The following is a 27,290-nucleotide window of genomic DNA, read 5'->3' as shown; positions in this document are numbered from 1 at the left end:
ACCCAGCGTGCAAAGGACCTACATCAATTAGTGTAAACCGCGTCGTTGGTTTCCCCAGAACCGCTTGATCCGCGGCATCAATCGAAATCGAAGCAACCTTTGTGCCGTTTTGATACACGAGTAACTGAGAAATGGAGGCTCCGCCGTCATCAATTGGTAGGTGTAACTTCAAACGTATCATCCAAGGTAGCAACGCTGCCGTATCGAGGTACTGTTCGAGGGCTGGTGGTGCTGCGGGAGGAAGTGCGACTCCACTTGTCAGCGTTTGAGTCATGGGTAAACTTTCATTAATCTGGTTCTCCGAAGTAACACGAACGGTGTAGGTTGTGCCTGCTCTGACTCCAAATACAGAGTACGACAGTAGCGTGTTCGCCGTCGTAGTCTCAAAAGCGACGACCGAATCAATTAGCACCTGGAGATGAAATAATGTCAAGGGAACGCCGCCAGTATTTGGAGCTGGGGCCCAAGTTGCTGTGAGCTTTCCGCCCAAAGTTGTTGCAGTAACACTTGTTAGTGGACTTGGAGCGGTTGCAGCTGACGTACTCGCAGTTAGTTTGTCACTCATGGCTCCCAATCCAATCGAATTGTTTGCGTGAACAACATAGACGTATTGATGATCCGCCACGAGGCCTTGGTCATCTAGGAATGACAGGACAGATCCACTAGCACCGACATCCGCTCTCCAAAGTGCGTTTCGATAGAGTGTGTACCCTGTTATGTTGTCTCCTCCACTGTCCAGGGGCTTTTGCCAACTGAGTCCAATTGAACCCCCGCTGCTATTTGTCTTGGTGAACTCAAGGGGTTGGCTTGGGGCAACAATCACCGCAGTAGTGGTAGCAAACACGAGATCACTCTTGTTACTAGTTCCTGCCGTGTTCCAGGCCGAGACAGCGTAACCATATTTCGTGTTTTTGGTCAGCGATCCACGGGCGAAAGACGTACTTGTACCATTGTATAAGATTTCACCAAGGTTCGAATACAGAATGTATGCAACGAAATAGCTGCCTCCGGTGTCCTCACTGGCCGACCATTGCATGGTCTGCATTCCGGACGTACTGAGGGCGACAGTTAAGCCGCGTGGTCTGTCTGGTATAGACACCAACGGATCCGTAGCGCTATACACGATCGTGCGAGTCAATATAACGGAGGGGTCTTCGCAAACACTCACATCATTCACGCCAGCTACTGAAAATCCGTAGTATGAATTCGCCAGCAGCCCCACCACTTTCGCCGTTACTGATGTTGCATTTGGATTAACGCCTGACACCCTCTGTCGGAATTGGGACCTGATCGGAGCACCAAGGAAGAACGACACATCATACGCGGTAATATCCGCTCCACCAAAATCGAACGGGGGTGTCCAGGAAAGTGTGACGGATCCGCCAGTTCGAGAAAGCGCAACGATGTTCTGAGCTTCATCCGGAATCGATAAATACTTGGTGCTCGCAACAAACACATCGCTCAACTCACTTGTACCCTATGCGCATTCACGAATCACAATGAACTTGGCATTAGTCACACACTAGTAAATAGTAATATTAGAGAGAGACGCACCACGTTGTTTGCCACTTTATACTGCAGTCTGTAAGCCGTAGAAACGGTCAAATGGGTTGCATTAAACCATGGACTTGGGCCTTCATAAACTTGCCGGAAGATAGTTGGATACTGAGCTGATGTCATGAGCAAAGTGTACGTCAAGATGGGCGAGCCACCAACATCGAGTGGGTCGTTCATTCGCATGTACAATGCGCCTCCCGTGGCCTTTGGTATCTCCAAATCCGTTGGTTTTCCTGGTATAGAAGCTTCGACTGTTGTAAACACCACGGGGTCACTGGCATTGCCAACGAGTCCGTCTTTGCTGATTGCTTCGACCGTCGCACTATATCTCGTGAGTGGATCAAGGTTATTCGCTGATGTCATCATATCGTTGGTAGTATACGTCCCGACATTAACGTTGTCGTCACTTCTGGTCACATTTACTTGATAGCTTCCAATAGTATCGCCTCCAGAGTCGAAAGGAGCTGTCCAGGACAATGTCACCATTCCTCCAGTTCGAGAGAGCACTTGAACATTCAGGGGATGCGATGAGGGCGTAGGAGCCCCCATCGTTATTGACACAGGATCAGTATACGCACCCAATAGCTCCCCATTCTTGGCCGCAACCGAGATACGATAAGCCGCTCGAGCAGCAAGCTGCACAATTACTGCACTCGATGTTTCCGCGGCTTGCTCTCGAGTAAACTTGCTTTGCACTTCCAATATGCTTATGCTATACGATAACGCACTGACCGTCTTCGCACCCATATAGTCGGGAGTTGACCAGGAGACACTTACTGCTCCACCCGATATTATCACAGCTTGAAGGGAGGGAGGTATCCCTGGAGGCGAAACATCACCGTCGTCCAAAATCTCCACCAAAGCACTAGCTGGAGGATCGCCGACCGAGATTCGGCCACTGATAGCTCGAAGCGTCAACTGAAATGTCTTCTGTACTTGATACATTGCGTCATTCAGAATTTCGATGGTGGCAAATGCTTCCTTTTGTAGGTTAGTGAAGCTCACAACTGAATTTTGGATGTTATAGTCGATTCCAGCCACGGCGCCCCCAGGGGTATCAACTGTATCAATTGCAATATCGCCACCGCCACTAAACGCCCCGGTTCGTATAATCTTCACTGTAAGCGTAGCTACCGATTCGGATACGTTGTTGATCTGGCCAAATGCGAGAGTTCCAGCATCTCCGTCATCCAATATCGTAACTTTGATGGTCGAATTATCTCCGATTTCTCCTGATTCATCATCGAACGGCTGGATTGAAACGAAAAAATACTTGTCTGGGTCGTCCGTGACGGCATTGTTGATGATGGAAACAACGATGCTTTGGGCACTGGTACTCCGATTAAAGTCAACTTCTCCGCTTGTTTCCACGTACTGAACACCAGCCACAGCGGTACCGTCAACTGTTGTGAAATAGCACTTGGCAGACATGAATCCTCCCATTGTGCGGAGCAACGACAGTTCTATCGAGCCTCCTGCTTCCGACACTGTGGTTTCATTCATTGTAAAGCTAATGATTCCAGGCGATGCCGGATCTGTTGTCACACTTATACTGGTCGACCATGGACCAACGCCTTCCGTGTTGTTTGCTCGAACTTGAATTATGTATGTCGTCGCCGGTTGGAGGTCCGAGAAAGTAGCTGAGCTCGTCATACAAGGTACGGTACTCGTACTATCTGTACCTGAACTAAGCTCAGCTTCATATGTCACCGTTGTTTCATCTCCTCCAGTATCTCGAGGCATCTGCCATGCGACTTCAATCGTATCATACGACTGAAAAACGCTCTCTAAATTCCACACCTCACCTGGTTTAGTTACCGAGGTAGTCGACAGAAGTATTGCGTCGCTCAGCGCACTTTCACCGATAGTATTTTTTGCTGAAACGGCGATAGAGTACACCGTGAATGCTGATAAGCCCACCACATCATAGATGGTATCGGAAATCGCCATCACGTCAGTCTCCGTGTCATTTACGTAAAAGTAATACTCGCGAATTTCGGCGCCGCCAAAATCCGCGGGTGGTACAATAGTCAATCGCAAGGCACCTCCCGTGACGCTCACCAGAGTTGGGGGCACCATTTCATCAGGAACAATAGCGAGGTCAGTTGTCACATCCACAGTGGTGGAGTCGCTTTCTCCGACACTGTTGACGGCTTGGACCCGAACTGAATATTTGGTTTCTGCATAAAGTCCCGACACGGTGAAGACGGTTTTTGACGTCTCGTACGTATCGACAGGCACAGTTCCCCGCAGCACCGTTAGCAGGAAGTGGGTTACCGGAACACCACCCGAGTCTGTTGATGGTACGATTGTCATGACCACATATCCACTGCTGGCTTGTGCCGTGGCAACAGGAGGCATCGGTACAGACGCGCTGGAACTACGAGCTACGAGCTCGGCGCCTTCCGTGCTGGACACAACATCATTTGACGCAAAAACAGAGTAGCTGTAGCTCATTTCAGCTGCCACGTCGGTTTGGTCGACGAATATTGTCGTGGTCACCACTCCGACTTCGCTACCATCGCGAAGTACCGTGTACTGTTGAACCTGCGCCCCGCCCGAGTCATCTGGAGGGTCCCACGTCAATTTGATCGATCCACCAGAAGAAACTGCTATTTGGTTCAGGTTCTTGGGCTTCCCCGGAGCACTTATGACCGTGGTAGTTACACGTAAGATGGAAGTGTATGGTCCCGCCCCCAAACCATTGTCTCCAGCGACTGCAAATTCGTACACCGTTAGAGCGGTAAAGCCATACAAGGTAACGGAAGTTGCACTTGTGGCGCTGATGTTTGCCAATAATTGTAGCTCAGCGCCCTCGATGCTTCCGTTCACCAGATACGAGTGCAATGGCTGCATTCCCGGAGAACGAGGAGGGTCCCACGATAAGGTAATCGATCCACCGGTTATCTGAACGTAATGGAAATTTTTCGGTTGGGAAGGCATCGAAGCATCCTGACTTTGGACAAGAAGCTCATCACTTGGCGTCACGTATTCATCAGATCGACACAACGTACGGAAGTTGTAGGCCGTGACGCTGAAGGCATACTGGGTATTTTGAAGTATGCCCGTGATCAGAGCTGTTCGCGCCAACGATGATCGATCGTCGTACACAATTTTCGAGGGCGACCACGATCCATCTGCCAATTGGTAGCGTGATTGCACCGTGTACCCCACAATACCAATTCCACCTGGATCCAATGGAGTATCCCATTCCAGTGTAATTTCACCAGGGTCCTCAAGTGCAACCTTCGGCGGATTCATTTCACGAACAGGAGTTGGTCCGCTGGTTGAATAGGCTGTCGCTTCACTTTGCGGGCTCCATCCCTGCCATAGAACACAAGTTTATTAGTATACTTCAAGCTGGTTTAGTAAGTGTACCAAGCGTTCTTACCACCGCGTTTGCCAAGGAAACTGTAATGAAGTACTCTGACTTTGACAGAAGGCCGTACACTGAGACGTTCACAAGTTGCCGATCATATGGGGAATTTTGAATTGGACCTGAAGCGTACTGGCGATATTCCAAAGCTCCTCCGGTATGCCGAGCAATGTTTAGGACATACGTACTCAAAGCCGAACCACCGCAGTCAACTGGAGCGACCACAGCGACGTAGAGTGCTCCACCCGTAGCGGAAAGCAGCTCGGGTGGAGGGGGCTGCTGTGGTACAACTGCATCACCAGTCGATACAATGACACTCGAATCAGGCCCCACCAGATCAGCATTATTCACCGCGTGAACAGAGAATGAGTACGATGTACTAGCAGCTAGAAAGCTGATTGATGCTGTTAGCTCTGATCCTGATACCACGACGTATCGGACTTCATTCGTCGCTTGGTTCGTGACTGCAATATCATACTGTTTGATGGGCATTCCACCTTTATCGAGAGGAGCGGTCCAAGAGAGCGTCGAATATCCGCTAGTTGTAACCCCTGCGAGCAACCCAAGCACTTCGGTTGGACCTGAAAGCGCCCCAGTTGCAGCATTCACAAGTTGACTTTCTCCGACTCCGTGCGCACTTCTGACTGCAGCGCTCGCCAAATAAGTCGTGTCGTGGTTTAGGTCGCACGCAACAAGAGTGCTGGCGCTGACGTTGTACGCTGTCTGAAAACCATCGGTAACACCAGAGATAACGACATAATACTGAATTGAAGTCGAGTCACTTCCTGCAGGCGGCTCGAGCCCCAGTTTCAAGCATCCTCCTGAAGCGGATAGTAGGTTGACCTGTGGAGGTCCTGGCAGAATAAAATCATTGGTAGTGATCGTGACACTACTTGAATATGGGCTGCTTCCCATGTCATTCACTGCAGCCAGCGCGACAACGTACGTTGTAGAGATAGTTAAGCCATCTACGCGACAAATCCCCGCCTGTGTAGGAGAGGCACACTGTTTTACCTCCGTCGTTACTACACCACATTTCGTTCCGCTGCTCAGGCAGCAAGTTTGTGTAGCATCACAAGCCCCCGTCGAGCACGGATTCGAGCTCATATCCAGAGCTTGCAGAGTACCGTCGGAATTTATCACGTGAGAGCATGTAGAGCAGTCTGATGTGTCATTGAGACACGATGCCAACGATTCGAGACGTGCAATGTACTGCAGAGTCTGGATCGGAAAACCGCCAGTTTCGGAAGGCTCTGAAAACGACAAGTCGAAGAATGCACCATCCACTTGGCTCTGCGCAAGGCTGGTTGGAGACGAAGGAGCCTCAGCAGCTGACGTTGTGATGATTTCCACATTATCATCAGGCACCCCAAAAATGCCGTACTGGTTCACCGGAACGACAGAAAAGAAATACAGAGTTTCGGCGAGGAGACCTTCAACGAGGAATGATGTCGTCGAGGAGTCCTCAGACCCATTGTAAATGAGCGTGCGAGTTGCACTAGCATCAGTAGCGCGCTGGTATATCAAATACCCTACATAAAGAAGAAAGCATGGTCAGATCTGTGCATACAGAAGCAACTGACAGTATGTGAAGCTTACCTGAAATGACACCTCCTCCCGTAGTCTTCGGTCCCGCCCATTGTACTTGTAACGAGCTTGGACCAATGTTAACGACACTCATCTGCGCAAGCTGACCAGGTTGGCTTGGATCTTCCGTTGTAAAGGCCATGGCTTCACTGAAGTCAGTACTACCGAGGGTAGTGTTTAGAGAGGCCTTCACCAAGTAACGTGTACGTGCCAGAAGATTTTGAATGGTGATGATACCCGGATATAACGCAACCGCGAAGCTCTCATGCAAAATTCCGGTTGTCAAGAATACTCCAACGGTCATTCCAGTGGCTTCAGCGCCACCGAAGTCACTAGGCGGTGCAGCAGTTACCTGCGCCATACACCCCGACAATTGCAATAGAACTGGAGGCGGCGGTGGAGCTGGCACAGCGGCTGCTGCTGTTGCTACAGTCACCTCCTCACTTTCCAAGCCATCTTCCGCCAATGTGTCGCACGAAACGTCAACTTGAAGCGCCAAAGCCTTCAAAGTGAATGAAGTCGCAGAAGCTAGAGGGTTGCCCTCATTATCTCGCGTGATACTGATCGTTGTATTTTTGCTGGTACTTGACGCCGCAATACTTGTCCACTTCACGAAAGAATCATCTCGGAATACAAAGATGTTGTACTGCGCAATCGAAAGTCCACCTAGCCCAACAAAGTCCATTGCAAATCCGTCACATACAGTACCACACAGATAAATTCCGGTGAATTATGCAGCAAAATTACCTGTATCGAGGGGTTCCTTGAGAACTAGCGTTATCGATCCCCCTGTACGAGCCAAATCGCAGCAAACATGGCTAAATGAGTACGTTCGAATTCACGTCAGTCTGTACACTTACCTGTGACATCAGCCACCACTGGTTGCGGCGTCTTGCTTGGACTTCCTCTGTCGCCGGTTCTAGCCGAAACCGGGATGCTGAATGCACTTTGAGCGCCATTTTTGCTGATAACGCTTGCTCGAAAGATGTAAACAGTGTTGTGCCGTAGCTTGTAAATGACGGCTGATGAGCCGTTCAGTCGATAAAATGCCTCCAAAAAGGTTGCGACCGAAAGTTCCTGCTGTTGGATGAGTACTTGCGATGAAAGTGTTTCAATTGCCGTGATCACCATTGGGTCCAGTGCGAGTGTCACCGTTCCACCCGATACAGATAGTACAAGTGGACTCTGTGGTACCTCAGGGGCTGGAGTACTGTACACACCTGTCAACGGAAGTGCATTACTCATTGGGCCTATTCCAATAGCATTGAGTGCTTGCATCGATATGGTGTTTGGTCCCGTCTCCGGGATCTGTAGCGTCATTGATAACACGCTCCCTGCACCAGTATCGGCAGCCTGTACTCCGTTCAGAAAAACCAAGTAGCTCAAAATCTCCGACCCTCCGTCGTCGTCCACTGGACTCCACTGAATCTCCACCAAGTCGCCATACTGCTCCACGACGCTGATATACTCCACTTTTCCGGGCTCCGTTGCGTATGAGGTGTTAGCAATAAGTGCCTTGGTGATCTCGTACTCACTACTATCTGCCGTCACAAACTCCACTGATATTTCGTATTCAGTGAGCGGAGAGAGGCCTCCAACTCCAATGGGGCCTCTAGCGTAGACACTTGCCACATCATTACTGGCGTTGGATCCACATGTTCTCAAACTTCTATCCCCGCACGTTTTGTCACAGGTAGTAGGCGATAACTTGTCAGCAGACGCAGCCAACTTGTAGTAGCAGCTTCCGTTTCCAGCGACACCAAACGCTTGGATCGGGCGAGTCCTGGTAACATTCACTCCCTGCACCATAAAATCAACGCTGCGTATACTTCCATCCGCCACCGAAGGAAACCAGTTTGTGTTCTCTGCCGAGTTAAACGGTAGAAGTAGGATCAAGTCGGTATCATCTACGACATTCGTTCGGAACGTAGCAAGTATATCTGCTGGGTCACGCGCAAGCTTCCAAATACGAATCTAATTTGAAAAAAGGAATAAGTCAGCCTTTTTGCAAAAGGATGAATGCAAAATAAAGCATGTACGAATGGTACCTCATCCATGGCGCCTAGTAGAACGGAGGTGTCCGGGAGAATACCCATAGTGTCTGTCCACGCAAACACAAAGGCATTAGAAATGACAGCATTTGTGTATGTGTTGATGGTCCATGTACCTCGTCCAACTTGGAGATAGGCAAAGGTCGGCACATTGCAATTCACCTTACTCAGAATACCATCCGCGACTGGGTCTCCATTCAGTAACAGTGTGATATCGTCGTCTGGACCAAATACAATCGCAACATGAGTCCACTTGTGCAGAGGAATTCCGTGAGGGATCCGAAGATGATTTTCACAGCGCGAGATCGTTATAGAGTTGCTCAGAGTGATACTCAGACTCCCTTCCTGAGTACCAAAAAGCAACAAAAGTTGCTCATCACTGGAGCTTGTGCTAAAACTCTCGAGAAACACCCAAAACTCGACCGTAAAGGAATCGGTGACAGCGAAAGACACCATTTGTGCACTTCGCACTACAGACTCGGGGGTGAACTTCAGCTGGGTCTCTACTGACGAACACAACGTTCTGCATTGGGTTGGACTCTTAAAGGATATTCCGGAGTCATCAGCACACGGATACATATTAGTAGTAGCCTCACATCCAACATACTGGAGATCGTTACCTATAGGATTACAATAAAAGTGTTAGGGATCTTGATATCGTGTCAGAATAGGCACAACGAAATCCTTACCCGTAAAGCTGAGCGCTGGGGTGTTACTGGTGTTCAAGCGACTCACGTAGGCACGAAGTTGCACTGGCTCCGGGATCGATTTCGCTGTGTTGACTTCAATGTAAATCATGCCTCCAGTAGCGCGAACAAAGTCGATTTCTCCTACAATCGTTTCGTGGACGAAGTCGCGAACAACAATCTCTTTCAGCCGCAGTGTGTCTTCAACCGATGCAATACCACGGAAAACAATTTCAGCGGTTGATGGATGCGATAGGTCTATCAGCGCTTCGACATAGTTCCATTGGCCTTGGACAATCACAGCTGAATCACTCGACCACACCGATCTGGTTTCGCTCGAGTTCAAAACCACGTCAGTGGAAATACTCGAAAAGTCTAGCAAATATCACACAAACTTCTGTTAGTGGAGTTTGGTCCAATCCAAGAAGTGTGTGCATCATTATTATACTCTTACCTGAGCCCATCTGGTACTTGAACGACAACCTAGAGTTGCCTTGTAATTGCGTTGGCAGACTTCGATAGACGGCTTCGCCTGAAGGGGTTGGTAGGTCTATGGTGGCTTTCGGGATCCATTCAACCTCAACATCACGGAGTGTCGATAGTTCGACATCTAGACCTTCAAAGGGAATCTCGTTATTAACAAGTCCAACCGCCGAGACTCCAAAATCAAAACGCAAAATCCCAGCAAAGGTATCGCTAGGCGTAGCAGATATGACAATATGCCTCGCAGAATCCAGCTCTGCATCCCGTTCAACCAGGAAGTAGGAGTTTGGGTCGCTAGAAGAGGCGTTGTACTGGGTGTCACCGCGTTTAATTGCGATAGCATCGTCCGTCGTGTTCACTTTTAGAGCGAGAGTCAAATACTCCAGCTCAGGACTTGTCGCTTCGATGAGCGGGATTGTGACTTGTGCAGAGCTGCCTTGAAGTACTCTCCGGCTAAACGAATACGGAGTGGCAAAAAGTGGCTGAGAGAACGACGGGAGAACTGACATCGCCATATTTTGTACGAAGAAGCAGCCTGAATCGGAGTTGGCGTCGTCTTTCCACTCCAATATCATATCGACCAGAAAGGTTCCATACTGCAACGGCGTGACCGTGAATGAGTCTGCACTTTCAGATCTTAACGTGACGAAGGATGCGGACAAATTGTACGCTTCCGAGTGAACCATTTCGCCACCAACCTGGAAATTACCCACGTTTGTGAAGAAGTCAGGATCTCCAACGAAATAGACATTCGCCGTAAACTGAGATGCGGATAGACTTGTGCCAAGAGCTGAGAGTGCAAACTCAGTAAAAAGAAACTTTCTAGTCTCTCCCTTACGCAAGATTTGAGCTCCAACATTGGAAGAACTGTACAGCTCGCAAAAGTGGATAGTATACGAAGCCACGTTGGAATAGCTGAGTACCCAACTCGTCCCGCCATCACCTTGTTCAAACATGGACGCCGTCACTTCAATCGGAACTCGAAAGGCTTCCGTTTGCTGCCGGCGAATCGTTATTCCACTCGGCACATCTTCGATGCTGCTTTCATTAGAGGCTTTCAAGAGGAATGTACACTCGTCGCTCGTCGATTTCGCATCCCCAGTCGTTTCGATAGTCAAGAAGGTGCAATTGTCTACCGTGATGTCCACGCGGACAGCAGCGGGGACGTCTGAGTAATTCAGTGTCAGCTCCTTAATATCACCAGCCAGTGTGTTGTGGGCTCCAGCAAGTAGACGGCTCGCGACTGGCAGATTGATACTGGGGATCACGGTCCATTTGAGAGGTATAGTGGCGAGTCGAAGCACTGCATTCTTTGAGCTTGTCAGCTCTACCCGTAACTGGGCCTGAATACTCGAGGCATTTGGCTGGAGCCACACCAAGAGAATTTCGGAGCAGGAATGAACAATTGTCGGATCGTGGATGCCGGATACATCCTGGAGGCCTAATGACGGAGCTTTCACGGAGCTAATGACGTTGTCCACGTGGAAAACCATAAAGGTTGTTTTGCAGGTTGCAGAGCTTGTAGCCGTGTCACTTGAAAAAAGCTCTGACATCGAAAGACGGAGCGGGGTGCCTTCTTCTAGATCAACGACCACAGGCAGCAACTCCAACGTGACAGCATCCTGGCTGGTCGAATCACCTGTGTTCAATCGCCGGAGTATCGTCGCCGCATCTTCTTCTGCGCTGCTTTCAACTAGAAATCGTTCTGGCTGATCCATCGGTTGAAAATCCAACTGAGGATCCACTTCCACGAAATATTCTTTGGAGTACTGGACCACTTTTCTTGCTGCTCGAACTTGAATCACAAGCACAAAGCTGGTCTCGTTGGAGAACTCAACGTTCGGGTAGACCTTCACGACGGAGCTTTGACGCACTAAGCGCCAACGAGTCACAATTTTTCCATCCATCACAGTTGTCTTTGATGAAAGACCGCGAATGCTTGCCTTCTTAACCGCGCTCGAGGCGTGCCATATTGCTTCCACTGATACTAAGTCCAATCGCGCATTTTCGGATCGTGTCAGCCTTATTTCTCCCAGTACGTCAGTTAATCGAATATCGATAGGCTCATTTGCCATAGCAACCTCCATTATTCCGCTTGGTAATTCGCGCTCTTCTTGTGCGCGGACTGACCGAGACCTAGTTGTCCGCCGACGATCGTTCACCTTCGGCAGAAAGGAAATGGAGCGGGAAGCTGGTGCTTGAGGCTTCTCCTCTTCAGATAAAGATTGTGATGCAGCTGACTTGGCCGCCACAATCGGCTCATTGCCGTCTTCTGCCAGAAAGAGCAGGTCCGAGCTCTCCTGTAGATCAGCGTGATATCCGCAACGCCCCACCAAATCAAAGTAGCACTGGCTGAGGACGTCACCTAGCAAACATACGCACATACACAACATGATGGCGTTAGGAACAGAGCTCATACTCTCGACAAAATTTCATCACTGACTGTCAAAGTACTCCGTCACCGGCACAAACAGTAGCGACACGACCCCATTACTCGCTGTCTCCCCACTGCTGACGAAAGAAATCGTTCCAGGTGATGGAGGAGAAAATATCGTGGTGGGTAGATCGTTTAGCGTGGCTTGTACTTCAAAGATCCGGAGCGACGTGCTCGCCGCAGCTTCGACCTGCGTATCGTATGAGCATTACTGAACTGCCACACCACAAGCAAAAGAAAAGAAATCCAAATCTTACCTTAATGGATTCGATTGCAGTATCGTTATCCAACGCCAATGTGACTCTGGAGATCTTGCGCTGAAGAATATCATCCGACACTTGAGCTTGCTTCAACGTCACTTGCTCTTTGCCATGCAACGTGACATTGAGCGAGCCACTGGAAATTGTAGATGAGGCTCGATCTGTCACGAGGTACAAGTTGACGACTAGTACGTATTGATCCGCATACACATTGGCACATTAGAACCGATCACAAGTGAGAGGATAAGAGCGCTAATCAAGCAAAAACGCACCATTGCACAGATCCCACGTTCGGTCCAGGACGCCGTCCGCGCAGGGGTCGGAAGGGTCCACTGCACACCCAAAGGGGGAGCTGGAGTCCGCCTGGTAGCAAGTAACAACCGAACCCGTCGATGGCAACACGGTGGACTGGCAGACGCAGCCTGCCCGCGATAAGGCTGGTGTGCTGCCGTCTGCAAGCTCAATCGCGAGCGCGCAGAAACAGAGTAGACACCACAGCAGCCGCAGAAGCATTCCGCGCCGCGGCTTTGGGCCGCACTGGTCGCGCAGCATCGACAGCAGCGTAGTTCAGATTTTATCGAGTGGCGTCTGAAGCGTGTCAAAGGTCGGGGGATATCTTCGCCTGGTCGGCTCTCGACGGTCCATGTAAGAATAGTGAAAAGTATGGAAATAGGGAATGCATTTATCCTCGACCTCGACCTAGTGGGCATATCGTCCTCTTGGTGGTTTTGAAGAGCATGCCGCCTAACCTGTTGGTGATCGGCTGTAGGCTGGGGGCTCGTGCGAAAGCTTCGACTGTCGGTGGCGTTGTGGTCTTGCACCATACTCCGCGGTGGGTCGAGCCTTCGAGCAACTCCTCTTCTCGCAGAAAAGGCGAGGGGGGGGGACAAAGCCTCTAGCTGGGCGCAAGTTGTCAATTGTGTTCCGTCCAACATTCGCATTGCAACCTTAGCCATCGTTCCAACTACGGAGCACCTGGCCCTCGCATTCATGACCTCGATTCGGAGCAACTTCCTACCAACACCTTGGCTTTTGGTCGTTCCCGTCTGCAAAACTGGATGGGGGTCGGCAACAACCCTCTTGCAGCTGCAACGCGTGCAGAGCGTGCGATACTCCAACAACGGCGACCGAACTGCCAGCAAAAGCAGCGCCGTCTCCGTGAGCACATGACGAAGGTGCTCGCTCGTGCTCGCTTTTTTTGCTACGTACTCCACCGGTGGACCACCACGCTGCTAGCGCTCGAGCTGGCACCTGACGCATCGCCGCGATTTTCGTCAGGTACCGACTGGGTGGCGCTGCTGCCAGCTCGACTATGGCGCTGCATAGGCCCGCACTCGTCGTCGCAGAACGCGTTTCGGGCGTTTTGGCCGCCACCAAGGCGTGAGTCGCCCTAAAGCTTCCGCTGTGTGAGTCGCCCCAAAAGTTCCTATATAGCCGCACTGCGAGTTCGACATGAGTACATTTATCTGTTCTAGCGAGAGATCCTAAATCACAGGTTTTTATCACAGAAATGTAAATCCGATATCAACGAGTAACAAGGGGTATTATTTATATCGGTGACGGAGCCAGTGGGCGATCTTCGATGTGTGGGCCGCAAGTTGAAGTTGTCAGCCAATCGCGAAACGGTGCGGAGCGTGTAGTCAGAGGGCGGAGCCGTTTACAGACTGCGGTGCTGGTGCTCGCGCTCGAGTTGACCTGCGTCCAGCAGCGCCGTGTTCGAAACCAGCTCCCGGCCACCGTCGTCATGGGCTGCCTCGGCCTCGAATGAGCGCTCGTACCGCTCCGTCCGTGGATATCAACGCGCTTGATCCTCTCGCCTGCTCCGGCCTCTTTGGGGGTACGTCAGCAAGAAATAGAAGAGAACGGGCCGTTTGCCCTAAATCGAGGCGCTGGCCCGAAAGCACGTGCGTCTGACCAGGAGCTGTTACGTGCGACGCGCAGCAACCTCCTGCCGAAAATCGCTCAGTTTCGCCTTCGAGCCCTCGCGCGCACGTCGCCTCAGGAGTAGAAAGAACTGCATGCGCTGCGTCGCCTCCCCCGTACACGATAACGCGATTCATTAAATAAACACCACACAGCATGGCAGAGTACAGCCCCAGCACCGGGTCGCCGCTGGCCGGGACCCCGCTCACGCCGCGCGCGCTCTCCAGCTTCGGCTCGTCGAACGGGTCAGGATCCGACGGCACCGACGACAGTGACACCGAACCGACCGAGGACGTCGCGGAGATGTGCGTCAAGGACCGCGAGCGCCTCACGACAGTCGCCAAGCGCATGACCGAGAGCCTCCTGGAGGCCACCGACCTGCTTGGCGGCATCCCGTGGGCGCTCGTCCACGAGAAACACGGCATCTCGCTCTTCCGAGCCGACGCCACCAACGCAGGAACCAACGTGCCGTGCAACGTGCACGCCGTGTGCAAGTTCGCCTGTGACATCGAGGACGTCGCGGCGTCGCTCATCACGCCGACCACAGCGTCCTTCAAGCGGATGATGGCCATGCTGTCGTCCGACTTCCTGGACGGCGCAGTGGTGCAGAACATTGTAGAGCCCACGCCGGCCAACCCGCACCGCTACGTCGCGCTCAAGTGGGCCGCCTTCAAGAGCTCCGGCCCGTTCGCCAAGGACCGCGACCTGCTCATGCTCGAGTACGTTGACATGATCGAGGACGCTCAGGGACAGATGACCGCCTTCCGTATCATGGAGTCGGTGGACACGCCCGCGGGTTTCTCCAAGTACGCCGAGTCCCCCAAGTACGTGCGCGACCTCGTGCCGCTCATGGGCTTCATGTATCACTCGACCAAGCGGTCGGGCGAGCTACGCATGACCTACACGTGCAACTTCGACAAGAACGGCGACCTCCCCGCGTGGGTCGCCAACTCGGCCATTCAGTCGCACGTGGAGAAGTGCATCAACGGCATCCTCAAGTACACCGAGAACTTCCGCGTGGGCCGCGAGGAGATCGTTCTGCCTCTGCAAGTGGTGCCCATGAGCGAGCAGGATCACTGCCGCATGTGCTCCAAGAAGTTCTGCGTGCGCCGCCGCCGCTACAACTGCCTCAAGTGTGGCGAAGTGTGCTGCAGCTCGTGCAGCTCTGTGCGCAGCGCTCATGTGCCCGATATCGGCGAGCGCCAGCTTCGAGTCTGCACTGCGTGCGTGATTGAAGCGCGTCGGTCCTCACGCAACACTGCCAGTGGCATGGAGCCCCCATCCACGCCGTCTTTCAGCTCTACGGGCTCGAATCAGTTCTTCGCCTACACGAACGAGACCACTCCGATGCTGGGCCGTGCACAGAGCTTTTCGGTTGCCAGCGGCCAAGTCAAGGAGGAGCCTCCAAAGCGTCGGTCGTACGACAATCTCCTCGATCCCGTGCGCTCGCGCCTCATCGAGTACAAGACGTTCTCGTCAGGTGCTGAGGAGAGCAACGGCTCCGGCGTTGCTGGCTCCAGCATCGGTGTCCCCAAGGCCAGCTTCCCCTGTCGCTCCTTCAGCGACGGCCTCGTGATGCGCAACAAGGCGCTCTTCGCGGCCAAGCGCCGAGGCAGCCCAGCGGATCTGGCCATCTCGATCGAGGCCTTCCGCCTGCACCAAATGCGCATGGGCAACGCGGGCCGTCAGCCTGAAGACAACGAAGGCTCGGACGAAAACGACAACACCGACGACGAGTCCACTTCGTCGTCGTCCACTTCGCCGACGTACTCGATCACGCGGCCGTCGCCGGTGCACGCACGCACCTCGCCGCAGAATGGAGTGAATCCTCGTACTGGGCGTTCGCGCATCCAGATCAACTACGAAAGCAACCAAGAGCCCCAGGCGGACGACGGCAACGAAAGGTTCGAGTTCGATGAGGCCATGGCACGCGCCAAGAACATCATCGTGGCCGCCAACTACGCGAACACTTTGGCGCAGCAAGCGCGAAAGCTCTCGCACTATCGCGTCGTGGCGCTGCAGCAGGAGCACGAGTTCATGGCTCCGATGCTGCGCAACGGTGGCAACACCCCGATCAAAAACAGCAGCAGCAACAACGGGCCAATTGTGCGTCGTCGACCGCGTCACCGTCGCCACGGCAGCGACTTTGAAGCGACCCCGGGTGCTGGAACGGTGCTGTACTCCAGCTAAAGATGCCGTCCGCTCCAAAATGTTGGAAGAAGTATGACGACGGCGATGAGACAGCAGCAACACGACGCACCAAGCGGCCGACCGTGAACTAGTAGTGAGTAGTGAAGTAGTAGTGTAGAAAAATATGCCCGGCCACAAGTAGTGCAGAATGTGAGTCAGTATGTGGATGAGAAGCATGTACACGCGCGTAGTGGAGACGAGAGAAGGAGCCACGGCCAAGTGAACTTGTATGATGGAAACGTAGTAAGTTGTCAGCTTCAACATGGGAATTGGGCAGCTTTTTCATTGACACCGTCGACTTGAATCGTACTATCAGTAGTGCTTCGGACGCCAAAGCGAAACACTAAATGACAAATAGGTTTGCCGCTCTCTCGGGCCGAGATTCGACGGGTGCAAGTTGCACTGCAACGCGGAGTATAGTTCGCCATCGATGCCATGTACTGTGTAATCACCAACAGCTTGTTGGCATCAAGTTGACGGGGCTGGGCAGCCCTATGCAGCGCTCACCAACACTGGGAACAGCCCGGCTAATTCAAACCCCACTGCATGCAGCGGAACGACTACAGACGCGGGTGTGTACGTGTGTATGTTATGGCAAATACGGTCGCGTTTACATATTCTGCCGGTAAATGGGGTCGCTAAGCATACGAGACTGTCCTAGAGCTAAGCTGCGATGCCAGCCGGGTTCTAATGCACTGCGCAGCGCACTCAACACCATACTCGCAGCGAGCCGAAATAGGGAGGGCAATCACAAGGCGACGCAGCGCAGCTTCTACCGCTTGTCGAGGCGCTTTTGTCCTGAAGAGGGGTGATAATCCTCTCGCCGCTTCGTGCCCGTCCTCCAGATGCACTACAAAGTGCTTACTGGCGCTTGCCGTTGTACAGGCTCTTGGCGTAGTCGGGGAAACGGATGAACGGCGGGTACTCGTTCTTGCCCTTGTCGTCGGCGTACACGTCCACGAAAGCCGAAGCCTCCTCGGGCTTGCCCGAGGCCTTGGCCTCCTTGGTGGCCTTGACGACCTGGGCGCGCACCTTCTTCTCCAGCTCCTTGATCTCGTCAGCCGTAGCGAGCTCGGCCTCGATCATGCGCTTCTTCACCAGCTCAATGGGGTCGCGCGAGGCACGCATCTGCGAGATCTCGTCACGGTTACGGTACGTCACACCAGGGTCCGACATGGAGTGGCCGTGGTAACGGTACGTGTTCATCTCCACGAAGATGGGGCCGTTGTCCTCACCGCACCACTTCTTCAGGAACTTGGTGCACTCGCGCACGGCGAGCACGTCGTTGCCGTCGCACTTGATACCGGGGATCTTGTTGCCCATGGTGTAGTAGTCGGTGTTGAACGACGAGCGCGCGGTGGACGTGCCCATGCCGTAGTGGTTGTTCTCAATGCAGAAGATGGCGGGCAGCTTCCACAGGGCGGCCATGTTGGCGGCCTCGTACACCTGGCCCTGGTTGGAGGCACCGTCACCGAACATGGTGATGGCGCAGGGCATGAGGCCGTCGCCCTTGTGGTTGTACTTGCTGGCGAAGGCCAGACCGGCGCCCACGGGCACCTGGGCACCGACGATACCCTGGCCGCCGTAGAAGTTGGCCTTCTTGTTGTAGAAGTGCATGGAGCCACCCTTGCCGCCGGTGGCGCCGGCCGACATGCCGAACAGCTCGGCCAGGACGTCCTTGACCGAGGCGCCACGGGCCAGCATGATGCAGTGGTTACGGTACGAGGTGATCCACGAGTCGGTGCGGTCCAGAGCGGCCTCCACGCCCGTGGCCACGGCCTCCTGGCCGTCGTACAGGTGGCAGAAACCGCGGATGTTGCGGGCCTTGTACTCGTTGTCGTTGGTGATCTCCATGCGGCGCATCGTGTACATGAGCTCGTAGTAGCTCAGCATCTCCTCGCGGTTGGTCACGGCGAACTCGGCCGGGCCCTCCTCGAGACCTGCAGCACGCAGCAATAGATAGCGGTCATTAGCTCACAAGTCGCGTGGCACGATCCTTCAGGTGGTATATCTGAAAGGCTGCTGCTGAATGCAATGAATAACGCACGGTGCAGCTCGAAGGGCGAGGCGAACTCGAACTTGACCTCGCCAGAGGCGTTGGCGGCGGCGTTGAAGGCGCGCGAGGCGGGCGTGGCGGCGCGGGCCAGCGCGGAAGAGCGGCGGAGCATCATCATCTCGATCGGGCTGCGGGCTGCGGGCTGCTTGGTGATTTCGGGACTGCGTGGCTCCAAGCAGCCCGAGGCCGCAAAACCGTGCACGACCCGGCTAAGTGCGAAATCCCCCTCCTTGACGTCACCCATCCGATTCGAGCCGCGGGTCAAATCATCCGGCATTTTGCCGGGTGCATACAAAGCCTGCGATGCATGTCTAGCCGGCGCTGATTGGAAGAGATGATGGATAATGCCGCAATAATGGACGAAATCTAAAGTTGTGGCAGGGGACTCGTCCTGACTGCATTTTGCATTTCAATACACAGATACCAGTTAAAATACAGCAAAAATGTCTTAGGGCAATTGAGCCGCTGGCGCTTGGCAGTCAGTCGGCGATCCCCCCCGAAGTCCAAAGTGCCTTTGCGACTTTGCCGACGCGATGGGAAGAGCGAGTTGACTTGGCGCGAGTATGCGATAGGCATAGACGCCACCGCCGACGGGTCATCCCTCCCCGCAGCTCGCTTTGCGGCGCACCGCCGGAGCACATTATCCATCATCTTTTCGTCCAATCGCAGCTACTAACTATAAAATATCAACCAATCCCATGCTTCTTACAGTATAAGAGCAGTTCGCCACAGCATCGGGGACTTTCATTCCGGGACACACCGCGCCCGACCAAAAAGTCCCAATTAAGCCCAATCCGCGATGTCCGCCACCAAGAAGCGCAAGGCCGACGCGGACGCCGCCGCGGACGCCGGCGCCAAGCGCCGCAAGTGTCCGTACCTGGACACGATCAACCACCAGCTGCTGGACTTCGACTTCGAGAAGGTGTGCTCCATCAGCCTCTCGGACCAGAACGTCTACGCGTGCCTCGTGTGCGGCAAGTACTTCAAGGGCCGCGGCCGCAACACGCACGCCTTCACGCACTCGGTGCAGAGCAGCCACCACGTGTTCATCAACCTGCAGACGGACCGCATCTACTGCCTGCCGGACAACTACGAGGTCGTGGACAACACGCTCAAGCCCGTGCAGGACGCGCTGCGCCCGGCCTTCGAGCCCGAGCAGATCGCGCGGCTGGACCAGAACCGCATCCTGGCGCAGGACGCCTTCGGCGTGTCGTACCTGCCGGGCTTCATCGGTCTCAACAACCTCAAGCACACGGACTACATCAACGTGGTGGTGCAGGCGCTGGCCCACGTGCCGCCGCTGCGCGACTTCTTCCTGGCCAACGCGGCGACGACGAAGAAGATCAAGTCCAAGCTCGTGTTGCGCTTCGGAGAGCTGCTGCGCAAGATGTGGAGCCCGCACAACTTCAAGAACACGGTGCGTCGCGTGGAATTGAGAGAAAGGTTATTTGTTGTGCTGTTTGCGTGTGCTGATGTGCGTTGCTTTGCTCGGGTGGGTGCAGATCAGTCCGCACGAGCTGGTGCAGGAGATCTCGGTGAGCAGCAAGAAGAGGTTCCACGTGGGGACACAGAACGAGAGTGTGGAGCTGTTGGCGTGGCTGTTGAACGAGCTGCACAGGGTGAGGTGCAGGCTGACTTAGTTGGCGGCTAAAGAAACAAAGTTTTGACGGGGTTGTCTGATTCAATGCATTGTCAGGGCCTGGGTGGATCGCATAAACCTGGTAGCAGTATCATCCACAAGTGCTTCCAAGGTTTTGTGGAGGTCACGACGGATGATGAAACGAAAGCCGCGTCGGCAGACCCAGCGGAGCGCGAATCCGCTGTTTCCACCACGGTATCGCCGTTTTTGTAAGTTGCTACGCGCTTAAGCTGTTGTCCGTATCTGGCTTCCGCTGAACATTGTTGCTACGTTTGTAGGATGATGGCGCTTGACTTGCCGTCGACGCCGCTGTTCAAGGACTCTCAAGGTGGAAATATCATTCCTCAGGTGAGATTAAAGCAACGCCCTTGTGCATAAATGAAGGAGTGACGAACTAACAAGGTCATTGGGTGAATGGGGATAGATTCCGCTTTTTACAGTGCTTGAAAAGTACAACGGCTCGCACGTAACGCACGTGCTTCAAGGCTCTCATCGTCTGAAGAAGACGTACCGCATCGACTCGCTGCCAGCGTATCTGATCTTCCACGTGAAGCGCTTCACGCGGAACAACTTCTTCATTGAAAAGAATCCAACGATTGTAACCTTTCCGGTGAAGAATCTGGAGCTGCGTGATTACTTGAAGCTGGATCAGAGCCTTCCGTCGGAGGAAGAGCTCCGCAACAAGTACGTGTGGCGAAACCATATCTTATCTTGGTATTCACTGATTAAATTCGGAACATCGATGCTGTTCACAGGTCAATCTCTGAGCTCCGAGATATCCTTCGCAACCACAAGCAGTCCACGGAGGTGCGCTTGTTGTTTGCTGTTGGGCGTACGTGCAGAAGATAGCTGAATTATTGCTTGGTATAGGATTGCGTGGAAAAGGCCGACCTTGTCGAGAAGATTTTGCGTGTCACCCTGCCATCCACCAAGTACGTATCGCTAGCTAGCGTCGTGGGGGTGAGTGAGGGCTTAACGTGGCTGTGCAATCTGTTTTTGTGTCGCAGGTACAACTTGATTGCCAATATCTGCCATGACAGCCCGGTGACAACAGGCCAGGAGGCGGCGCTCCAAACGAACCCGCTGACGGAAGGCAGCTATCGCGTCCATGTTCAAAATAGAGTACGTGGCTGATGAACATGCACATACTTGACACATGGTTAAGCTGATGTATTGTATGTTGTTCATCTGCCGCAGGCAACTGAGCAATGGTACGAGATCCAAGATCTCCACGTCCAGGAAACGATGCCTCAGCTTATCGGTGTGTCCGAGTCCTACTTGATGATTTACGAGCGGAAGGCCTAAGCAACCCCGGAAATATAGCAACGAAGCCTGCGCTCGTCATACTGCAGACACCCCATATTGTTCATTCCACGAGACCAAGGCCTCTATTGTTGTCGTGGACACGCTCGGCCGAACCCGCATAAGCGCCACCTGAAAGTCGGATGCATTGATTCCTCGCACATCTTCAGCTTTCACGTTCGCCACTTTAGCTCCGAGTTCGCGAATAGGACCCAAAGCGGCATCCTTGCACACCGCCTTGAGATCGCTGCCAGAGTAGCCTTCTGTTGCCTTGACGATGTGCTTAATATCTTTGGACGATAACGAGAACTTCTGGCTGCCGAGCAAGTGCCGGATGAGTCCTTCGCGAGAAGGAGCATCTGGAAGGGGCACTGCCAACGACAGTGACAGCGTGCGTCAGGAAATAGGTTAGATGCGCTTGTCTTCAAGGTGGCGGTTAGAGGAACCACGTACCATAAATTCGCTTCTCCAGACGACGCACGATGGCCTCGTCGAGCTCCTGAGGGAGGTTCGTAGCTCCCATGACGAGGATCCGATCCTCCTGCGATGAAGCTGCTCCATCGAGCTCAGTGAAAAACTGCACCAGCAAGTATTAGCAGTCAGGTTGCTGCGATGGACAACCCGATCTACTTTCAGTAACGCTACTAACCTGGTTCTTGATTCTTCGGCTTGCTTCGTTTTCGGACGCTGATCTTGTCGACAATAAGGCGTCGATCTCATCCATGAAAACCACAGACGGCTGGAGCTCCCGGGCCATCTCAAACAGTGCGCGAACCAGCTTCTCGCCTTCACCCACCCACTTCGACGTCAACGACGACGCAGAAATGCTGCACCAAACATCCTTCAGTAAGGCCCAACACTAGGGCTGTGCATGTCACCATTAACTTACTTGAAGAATGTTGCTTTCGCCTCCGTAGCGACAGCTTTCGCCAGCAACGTTTTCCCTGATGCAATAACACCACACAAAGCACTATCAGTCAACACCCACCGACAGATTCTCAAACTCAATGGCGAAAGTTTGCATGCACGTAAGTAAGTACCTGTTCCCGGTGGCCCAAAAAGCAATACGCCGCGTGGTGGGGCTCGCAATCCTGTGAACAAATCCGGTCGCAACGTAGGCAAAATGACAGCCTCCTACAGCAATCCCCCACATATATGCCGTCATTCAATGATCTCCAACAACAAGAAACAAGCTGCTGTCCAAACCTGCAAGATCTGCTTCGCCACCTGCAGCCCCGCAATATCACCCCAATGCACTCCAGGCGAGTGGTCCAATACCTCGTCCAGAATTGTGTGCGCATGTTCAGCATTCTGCTTCGAGTACCCCGCCTTGTGGTGCTATCAACAGCACAGATGTCAAATGTTATCACTAAACACCTTATTTTCCACACCACCAGCCCTCCAACCTGCCGTCCACTTGCAGTGCGTGCATTGCCGTCCTGCACACTCGATGTAGACGCGTCCTACACGGGGGTAAAAAGGCAGCTCAGTGAGCGTCCCTGCTTGGGTTCTCATTGCCGCTGCATCATCGTTTCCAACCTGAGTTTGTGCCTGCTGCTTCCGCGCCTGCTCCGCCGTCCAGTCCTTGAGATACTCGGCTCGCACCATGTACTCGTTGATCTTCTGGCGCAGCTTCGTCTTGGCCTCGTCGTCCGGCAGCTCTGCACATGACAGATAAACGGCCTTAGCGGGAGGTTCAGGTGGCGGATATTTCGCGCTTCAACGTACGCCCCAGCTGCGCCATCATCTTCTCGATGCCCGAAGCATAGAGATCGATCGCTTCCTCGTATTTCCCTGCTTTGTCCGCCGCCACGGCCGCCTCGATGGCCTTCTGGATCGCGTCCTCGGGGCGCCGACCCCGCCAGAGGAACATGCTCGGCGAGGGATATTTCTTCAATAGTCAAGTGTATTGAAGTAGAAAAAATCCGGCGGATAGTTTCCGCGCTGATTTGGATAATATCGTTTCGAATTTCACCCTATCCTTGACGTGTTGCAGATACATTTCTACCAATGAATGAGCTTCAAAACGTGAGACCGCCAAATCGATACTTTGGGGACGTAATGATGTTGCGGCGAGCTATCACGCAGATCGCGCGGGCGACGGCTCCCGCCCGCGGCTACGGAGTGCGCTTCGCCTCCATCAATGGTACTGCTTTGTTCGCCACTCCACGCGCCCTTCGACCGTGTAATTTTCGTCGTCTAAATCGTTGGAATCGCTGCGCTACAGGCAACCAGGTGCGCACGGGCATGGCGCTCGAGATCGACGGCAAAATCTACCGCGTGGGCAAGAACCAGCACGTGAAGCCCGGCAAGGGAGGAGCTTACGTCCAGGTGCGTTAAATCGCAGCTTGTTGCACGAAATTTGGAGCAGAACCGCGCGAGATACGAGCTCACCGGTGCGGATCATTCATTGACAGGCGGAGCTGAAGGAGATCAAGACTGGTGCCAAGATGAACCGCCGCTTCCGCGCTGCAGAGACCGTGAACAAGGCGCCGCTGGGCCCCGATGAGCCGTTCCAGTTCCTGTACTACAATGGGGACCACCTCGTCATCATGCACAACTCGACGTTCGAGCAGGTGCTGCTTGCTTCTGTTGACTGTGCAGGGTGCCGACGTTGATCTAACAGGCTTCTTGCTGCTGCTGCTGCTGTTACTACTGTTGGTAGATGGAGATCGAGCGTGACCTGTTCTCGGGCCGGCAGCTGGAGTTCCTGCAGGAGGGCATGACGCTGTCGCTCCAGATCATCGAGGGAGACGTGCTGTGGGCCAACATGCCCGAGCACGTGACGCTCGAGGTGACGGTGAGTGAAGTTGCAGTGTGGATCTTTCCTCTGGTCGAGGTTTGAACGTCTTCCCGAATGTTGAACCATTGTCGTTTCAACCTCCGTCCTGCTCGCAGAAAACCACCCCGAAAGGCGTGGCGGAGAATGCGCTGAGCGTCAAGGATGCTACGCTGGAGAACGGCGCCGTCGTCAAGGTACCGACCGCTGTTCGTTCATGGAATTGGGAGTAAAGTGCATGCGGGACTGACACGTTCACGTTTGTTCTGTTCTACAAGGTGCCGCTGTTCATCGAGATCGGCAACAAGGTCAAGGTGTCGACCGAGGACGGCTCGTACGTCGACAAGCTCTGAGACTGCATGCGTGCATCTGTGGCGGCGGTCGGCGCTACCGTGGGTGCCCGCGGTAAGGCGGCCGACTTAATGCAGCAGCGACGCTGCGTGCCAACAGAAGAGACGGCCCGAAACAATGACGATGCGTCCGCATGGACAACGTTTGATCTGATTGACGACACCTTTGGTTCACTTGCCCATTTGACAGTTTTGACGCTGGCGCCGACTTCGCTGGAATGGCCTGTGCAAACCACAGCGTGCGCGCCATGGCTTGACGTGCATGGCCGTCATTCTCGTTGCAGTGCAGCATGCATCTGGGGTATCAGCAATGCTGCTCGGCCCGTTCCCGCCGCCTTCGCCGAAGAGCGCGCTGAAACCGCCTCGGGTGTCTACACGTCCTCAGGGTCCTCTCCGCCAATCGTTGAAGATCGAAGCGAGACGCCTCCAAACTTCACGGTTTCGCCTCTGAACCATGCCTCGCCGCCATACTCGGCGCGAGTGTGCACAAGTCGCATGCCCAGATCGCAGTGCAGTGCAAGAGTTCAGGTCGCCGAGCTGTGACTTGACTGGGGGGTGAACGGCGGAAGAGGAGGCGCCGAGGAAGCCTCGAGCCGCACCGAGCTGAGTCGTCGCTAGGTATCAGCTCCGAGGTGTCCTCCTCGAGGCCGGCACAGTGAGAAAAATCGGCCTCCACGTTGCCGCGCCTGATCCCCTTCTTCCGACAGCGTCACTGGCTGTGTGCACGCAGACGCATCCCGTGCGACCTCTCGCGGCTACAGTAGCGTTGCGCGCGTCTGGGCGCCGGGCTTCCGCGCCATTTATCCTTTGCCCCAGCCACCCGCACTCCTCCTCCTCCCCCGCCTCCTCCGCCCACCAGCAGCAGCAGGCAGCACAATGGCCAACTCCAGCTCGACCGAGAAGGTCGCTCCGCCCTCGACCCAGCACCAGCACCAGCCCGCGGGCGACTGCCCGCACGCCGTGGCCTCCACCATCATCCAGCGGCACCGCGACAACCGCCAGCGCTTCGACTCGGCCGACTACGAGATGGCGCGCCGCGCCGCGGGCCCGTGCGCCGGCTGCACGTGCGGCAAGTGCGCGCCGTCGTCGGACGGCACCGACCTCGAGCGGGAGCCCGAGCCCGGCTCGGCCGAGCACCGCGAGCAGCTGCGGTGTCTGCGCCTGCAGCGGTTCGACTCGGCCGACTGGGCCATGCAGGTGCAGCACGCGCAGCAGTCCCCGCAGACCGACTCGCCCCCGACAGAACCCGCGAACGTCGCGCAGATGATCATGGACCGACACGCGCTCAAGACGTGCGCGCTCGTCGGCCCGGCGCCCGTCAAGAACAGCGCCGACGCCCAGGCATAGGCCTCGATGGAAGAGGACAGATTCTTAGCCTCCCTGTAGCTACTACCCCCATTTAACGGCACCAATGTACACCACCTTATCTACTCTCTCGGTTTGGCCGGCATCGTCAATGGAGCATGCATAGACGCGAAAACATCGAAAAGTATCTTACAAGACCTGCGTCCACGTGCAGAGCCCCAGGCCGTTCCTCCCGCCTTGCCCTGGTTGCTTCGAAGCGCTTGACCGTCCACGCGTGGAGGTCATTACGCGAAGGCCGCGCACTGATTCTGCTCGGGAAGATCCGCCCTTCGGTCCGGTCTCTGCAAGACTCGCTTCTTCGCCTTACGCATTCCCGCGGAGCGCGGTCTCGCGCGGCGTGTTGGCAAGTGAGACAGGAGTCGCAAGAGGAGCAATCGTCTCTCCGGCCCGAAACCGTGCGAGCTGAGCACGGGATCCACCGAACCGACCCCTTCGCGTGGCATTGCCTTCATGCTGGACGCGTTCAGGAAGCACGCGCTAGGTACAAACTTCGACTTATACGTTGATGAGGTGAAGCTGTAGTAGTATACCTACCTCGTGGCGATGTTTTGCGTGTGCAGTGATCCTCGTGGCCATTCTGTTCGCCACCTATCGCCTGTCACGGCTGGAAAGCGAGCGCGGACGACGCGGAGCTAATGTCGAGCGAGATGTGAGTCGAACGCCGCGGCTCCTTCAAGTGAATTGTCAGCACACTCCCGCTGTATCTGACGCGCCCACAGTTTGAGAATGTCGTAGGCTTCCTGCACCAACGTCTGGATACAAAGTACAGAGTGCTACGCATTGAGCCGCCACCGCATTCCACGATCAAGCTGCACGCGATGGTGGTGAACGGAGGGTTCGCCATCCCACACGTGGGTACGTTGACTGCACGGACTTGGTGCTGGAGGCGTGATGAATCCTCACATGTGTGTGGTTCAATTTGGCACGCGTCTTGCCGAGAAGAAGCCGAGGTTTTCGTGGACCAGCGGTTTGTGCTTGACCAGCGCAAACAACGGCGGCGAGATGTCGAACCCTTGCCGCTGGTACGCTTTCGGGTGTACGATGTGACCACGATGACAACCATAGCTGAGGTAACTTTGCACTGTATGCCCCGGGTCTGCTTTGTTTTACCAACGTCTGCTCTCTTGTTTCACAGGATCTACAAAAGCGGAAGCTCATCGCTTCGTATGAGCAAGGGTATCAACCAAAGTAAGCTACTCGTTGCTGAACATGTCGATCTCTTCCTCTGCGGCGTTAGATTCGTCGTTCGAGG

The 27,290-nt window shown here is 54.2% G+C and overlaps 9 protein-coding genes across 9 annotated transcripts; 5 read left to right on the top strand and 4 right to left on the bottom strand.

Moving 5' to 3' along the window:
* Positions 1-1,297: 1,297 nt before the first annotated feature.
* PHYSODRAFT_476544 (hypothetical protein) lies at positions 1,298-3,210 on the bottom strand (the record flags this gene model as incomplete). The annotated part of the gene is made up of 2 exons (XM_009517091.1): positions 1,298-1,477; positions 2,443-3,210. Coding segments are annotated over 2 exons (948 nt in total), but the record flags the coding sequence as incomplete, so codon positions are not given.
* An 8,965-nt stretch (positions 3,211-12,175) lies between these two features.
* PHYSODRAFT_471628 (hypothetical protein) lies at positions 12,176-12,626 on the bottom strand (the record flags this gene model as incomplete). The annotated part of the gene is made up of 2 exons (XM_009517090.1): positions 12,176-12,364; positions 12,432-12,626. Coding segments are annotated over 2 exons (384 nt in total), but the record flags the coding sequence as incomplete, so codon positions are not given.
* Positions 12,627-14,513: 1,887 nt separating this feature from the next.
* Positions 14,514-16,547, top strand: PHYSODRAFT_554387 (hypothetical protein; the record flags this gene model as incomplete). The annotated part of the gene is made up of 1 exon (XM_009517089.1): positions 14,514-16,547. The coding sequence occupies one exon, from the start codon at positions 14,514-14,516 to the stop codon at positions 16,545-16,547; it is 2,034 nt and encodes a 677-aa protein (XP_009515384.1).
* A 586-nt stretch (positions 16,548-17,133) lies between these two features.
* Positions 17,134-18,749, bottom strand: PHYSODRAFT_353479 (pyruvate dehydrogenase E1 alpha subunit). The gene is made up of 2 exons (XM_009517088.1): positions 18,595-18,749; positions 17,134-18,487 (listed from the first exon to the last, which is right to left on the bottom strand). The coding sequence occupies exons 1-2, from the start codon at positions 18,719-18,721 to the stop codon at positions 17,409-17,411; spliced, it is 1,206 nt and encodes a 401-aa protein (XP_009515383.1). The 5' UTR covers positions 18,722-18,749; the 3' UTR covers positions 17,134-17,408.
* Positions 18,750-19,402: 653 nt separating this feature from the next.
* Positions 19,403-21,547, top strand: PHYSODRAFT_309027 (hypothetical protein; the record flags this gene model as incomplete). Its single annotated transcript, XM_009517087.1, has 9 exons — positions 19,403-20,020; positions 20,106-20,138; positions 20,300-20,451; positions 20,521-20,590; positions 20,667-20,926; positions 20,998-21,049; positions 21,113-21,174; positions 21,250-21,364; positions 21,440-21,547. 9 exons carry the CDS (start codon positions 19,403-19,405, stop codon positions 21,545-21,547), a joined length of 1,470 nt encoding a protein of 489 aa, XP_009515382.1.
* Positions 21,548-21,583: 36 nt separating this feature from the next.
* Positions 21,584-23,425, bottom strand: PHYSODRAFT_554382 (hypothetical protein; the record flags this gene model as incomplete). Its single annotated transcript, XM_009517086.1, has 9 exons — positions 23,273-23,425; positions 23,084-23,205; positions 22,951-23,007; positions 22,751-22,882; positions 22,585-22,678; positions 22,434-22,488; positions 22,194-22,371; positions 21,998-22,121; positions 21,584-21,915 (listed from the first exon to the last, which is right to left on the bottom strand). The coding sequence occupies exons 1-9, from the start codon at positions 23,415-23,417 to the stop codon at positions 21,584-21,586; spliced, it is 1,239 nt and encodes a 412-aa protein (XP_009515381.1). The 5' UTR covers positions 23,418-23,425.
* Positions 23,426-23,605: 180 nt separating this feature from the next.
* Positions 23,606-24,828, top strand: PHYSODRAFT_554380 (hypothetical protein; the record flags this gene model as incomplete). Its single annotated transcript, XM_009517085.1, has 6 exons — positions 23,606-23,690; positions 23,772-23,875; positions 23,962-24,120; positions 24,210-24,344; positions 24,443-24,520; positions 24,602-24,828. The coding sequence occupies 6 exons, from the start codon at positions 23,606-23,608 to the stop codon at positions 24,674-24,676; spliced, it is 636 nt and encodes a 211-aa protein (XP_009515380.1). The 3' UTR covers positions 24,677-24,828.
* Positions 24,829-25,549: 721 nt separating this feature from the next.
* Positions 25,550-26,020, top strand: PHYSODRAFT_474509 (hypothetical protein; the record flags this gene model as incomplete). The annotated part of the gene is made up of 1 exon (XM_009517084.1): positions 25,550-26,020. The coding sequence occupies one exon, from the start codon at positions 25,550-25,552 to the stop codon at positions 26,018-26,020; it is 471 nt and encodes a 156-aa protein (XP_009515379.1).
* A 468-nt stretch (positions 26,021-26,488) lies between these two features.
* Positions 26,489-27,230, top strand: PHYSODRAFT_309023 (hypothetical protein; the record flags this gene model as incomplete). The annotated part of the gene is made up of 5 exons (XM_009517083.1): positions 26,489-26,519; positions 26,599-26,687; positions 26,758-26,893; positions 26,981-27,108; positions 27,174-27,230. The coding sequence occupies 5 exons, from the start codon at positions 26,489-26,491 to the stop codon at positions 27,228-27,230; spliced, it is 441 nt and encodes a 146-aa protein (XP_009515378.1).
* Positions 27,231-27,290: the final 60 nt, after the last annotated feature.

Source organism: Phytophthora sojae (genome assembly GCF_000149755.1).
Source record: "Phytophthora sojae unplaced genomic scaffold PHYSOscaffold_1, whole genome shotgun sequence".
NCBI lineage: Eukaryota > Oomycota > Peronosporomycetes > Peronosporales > Peronosporaceae > Phytophthora > Phytophthora sojae.
The sequence above is the reverse complement of the archived record's forward strand: the minus strand, read 5'-3'. Positions and strand labels throughout refer to the sequence as shown.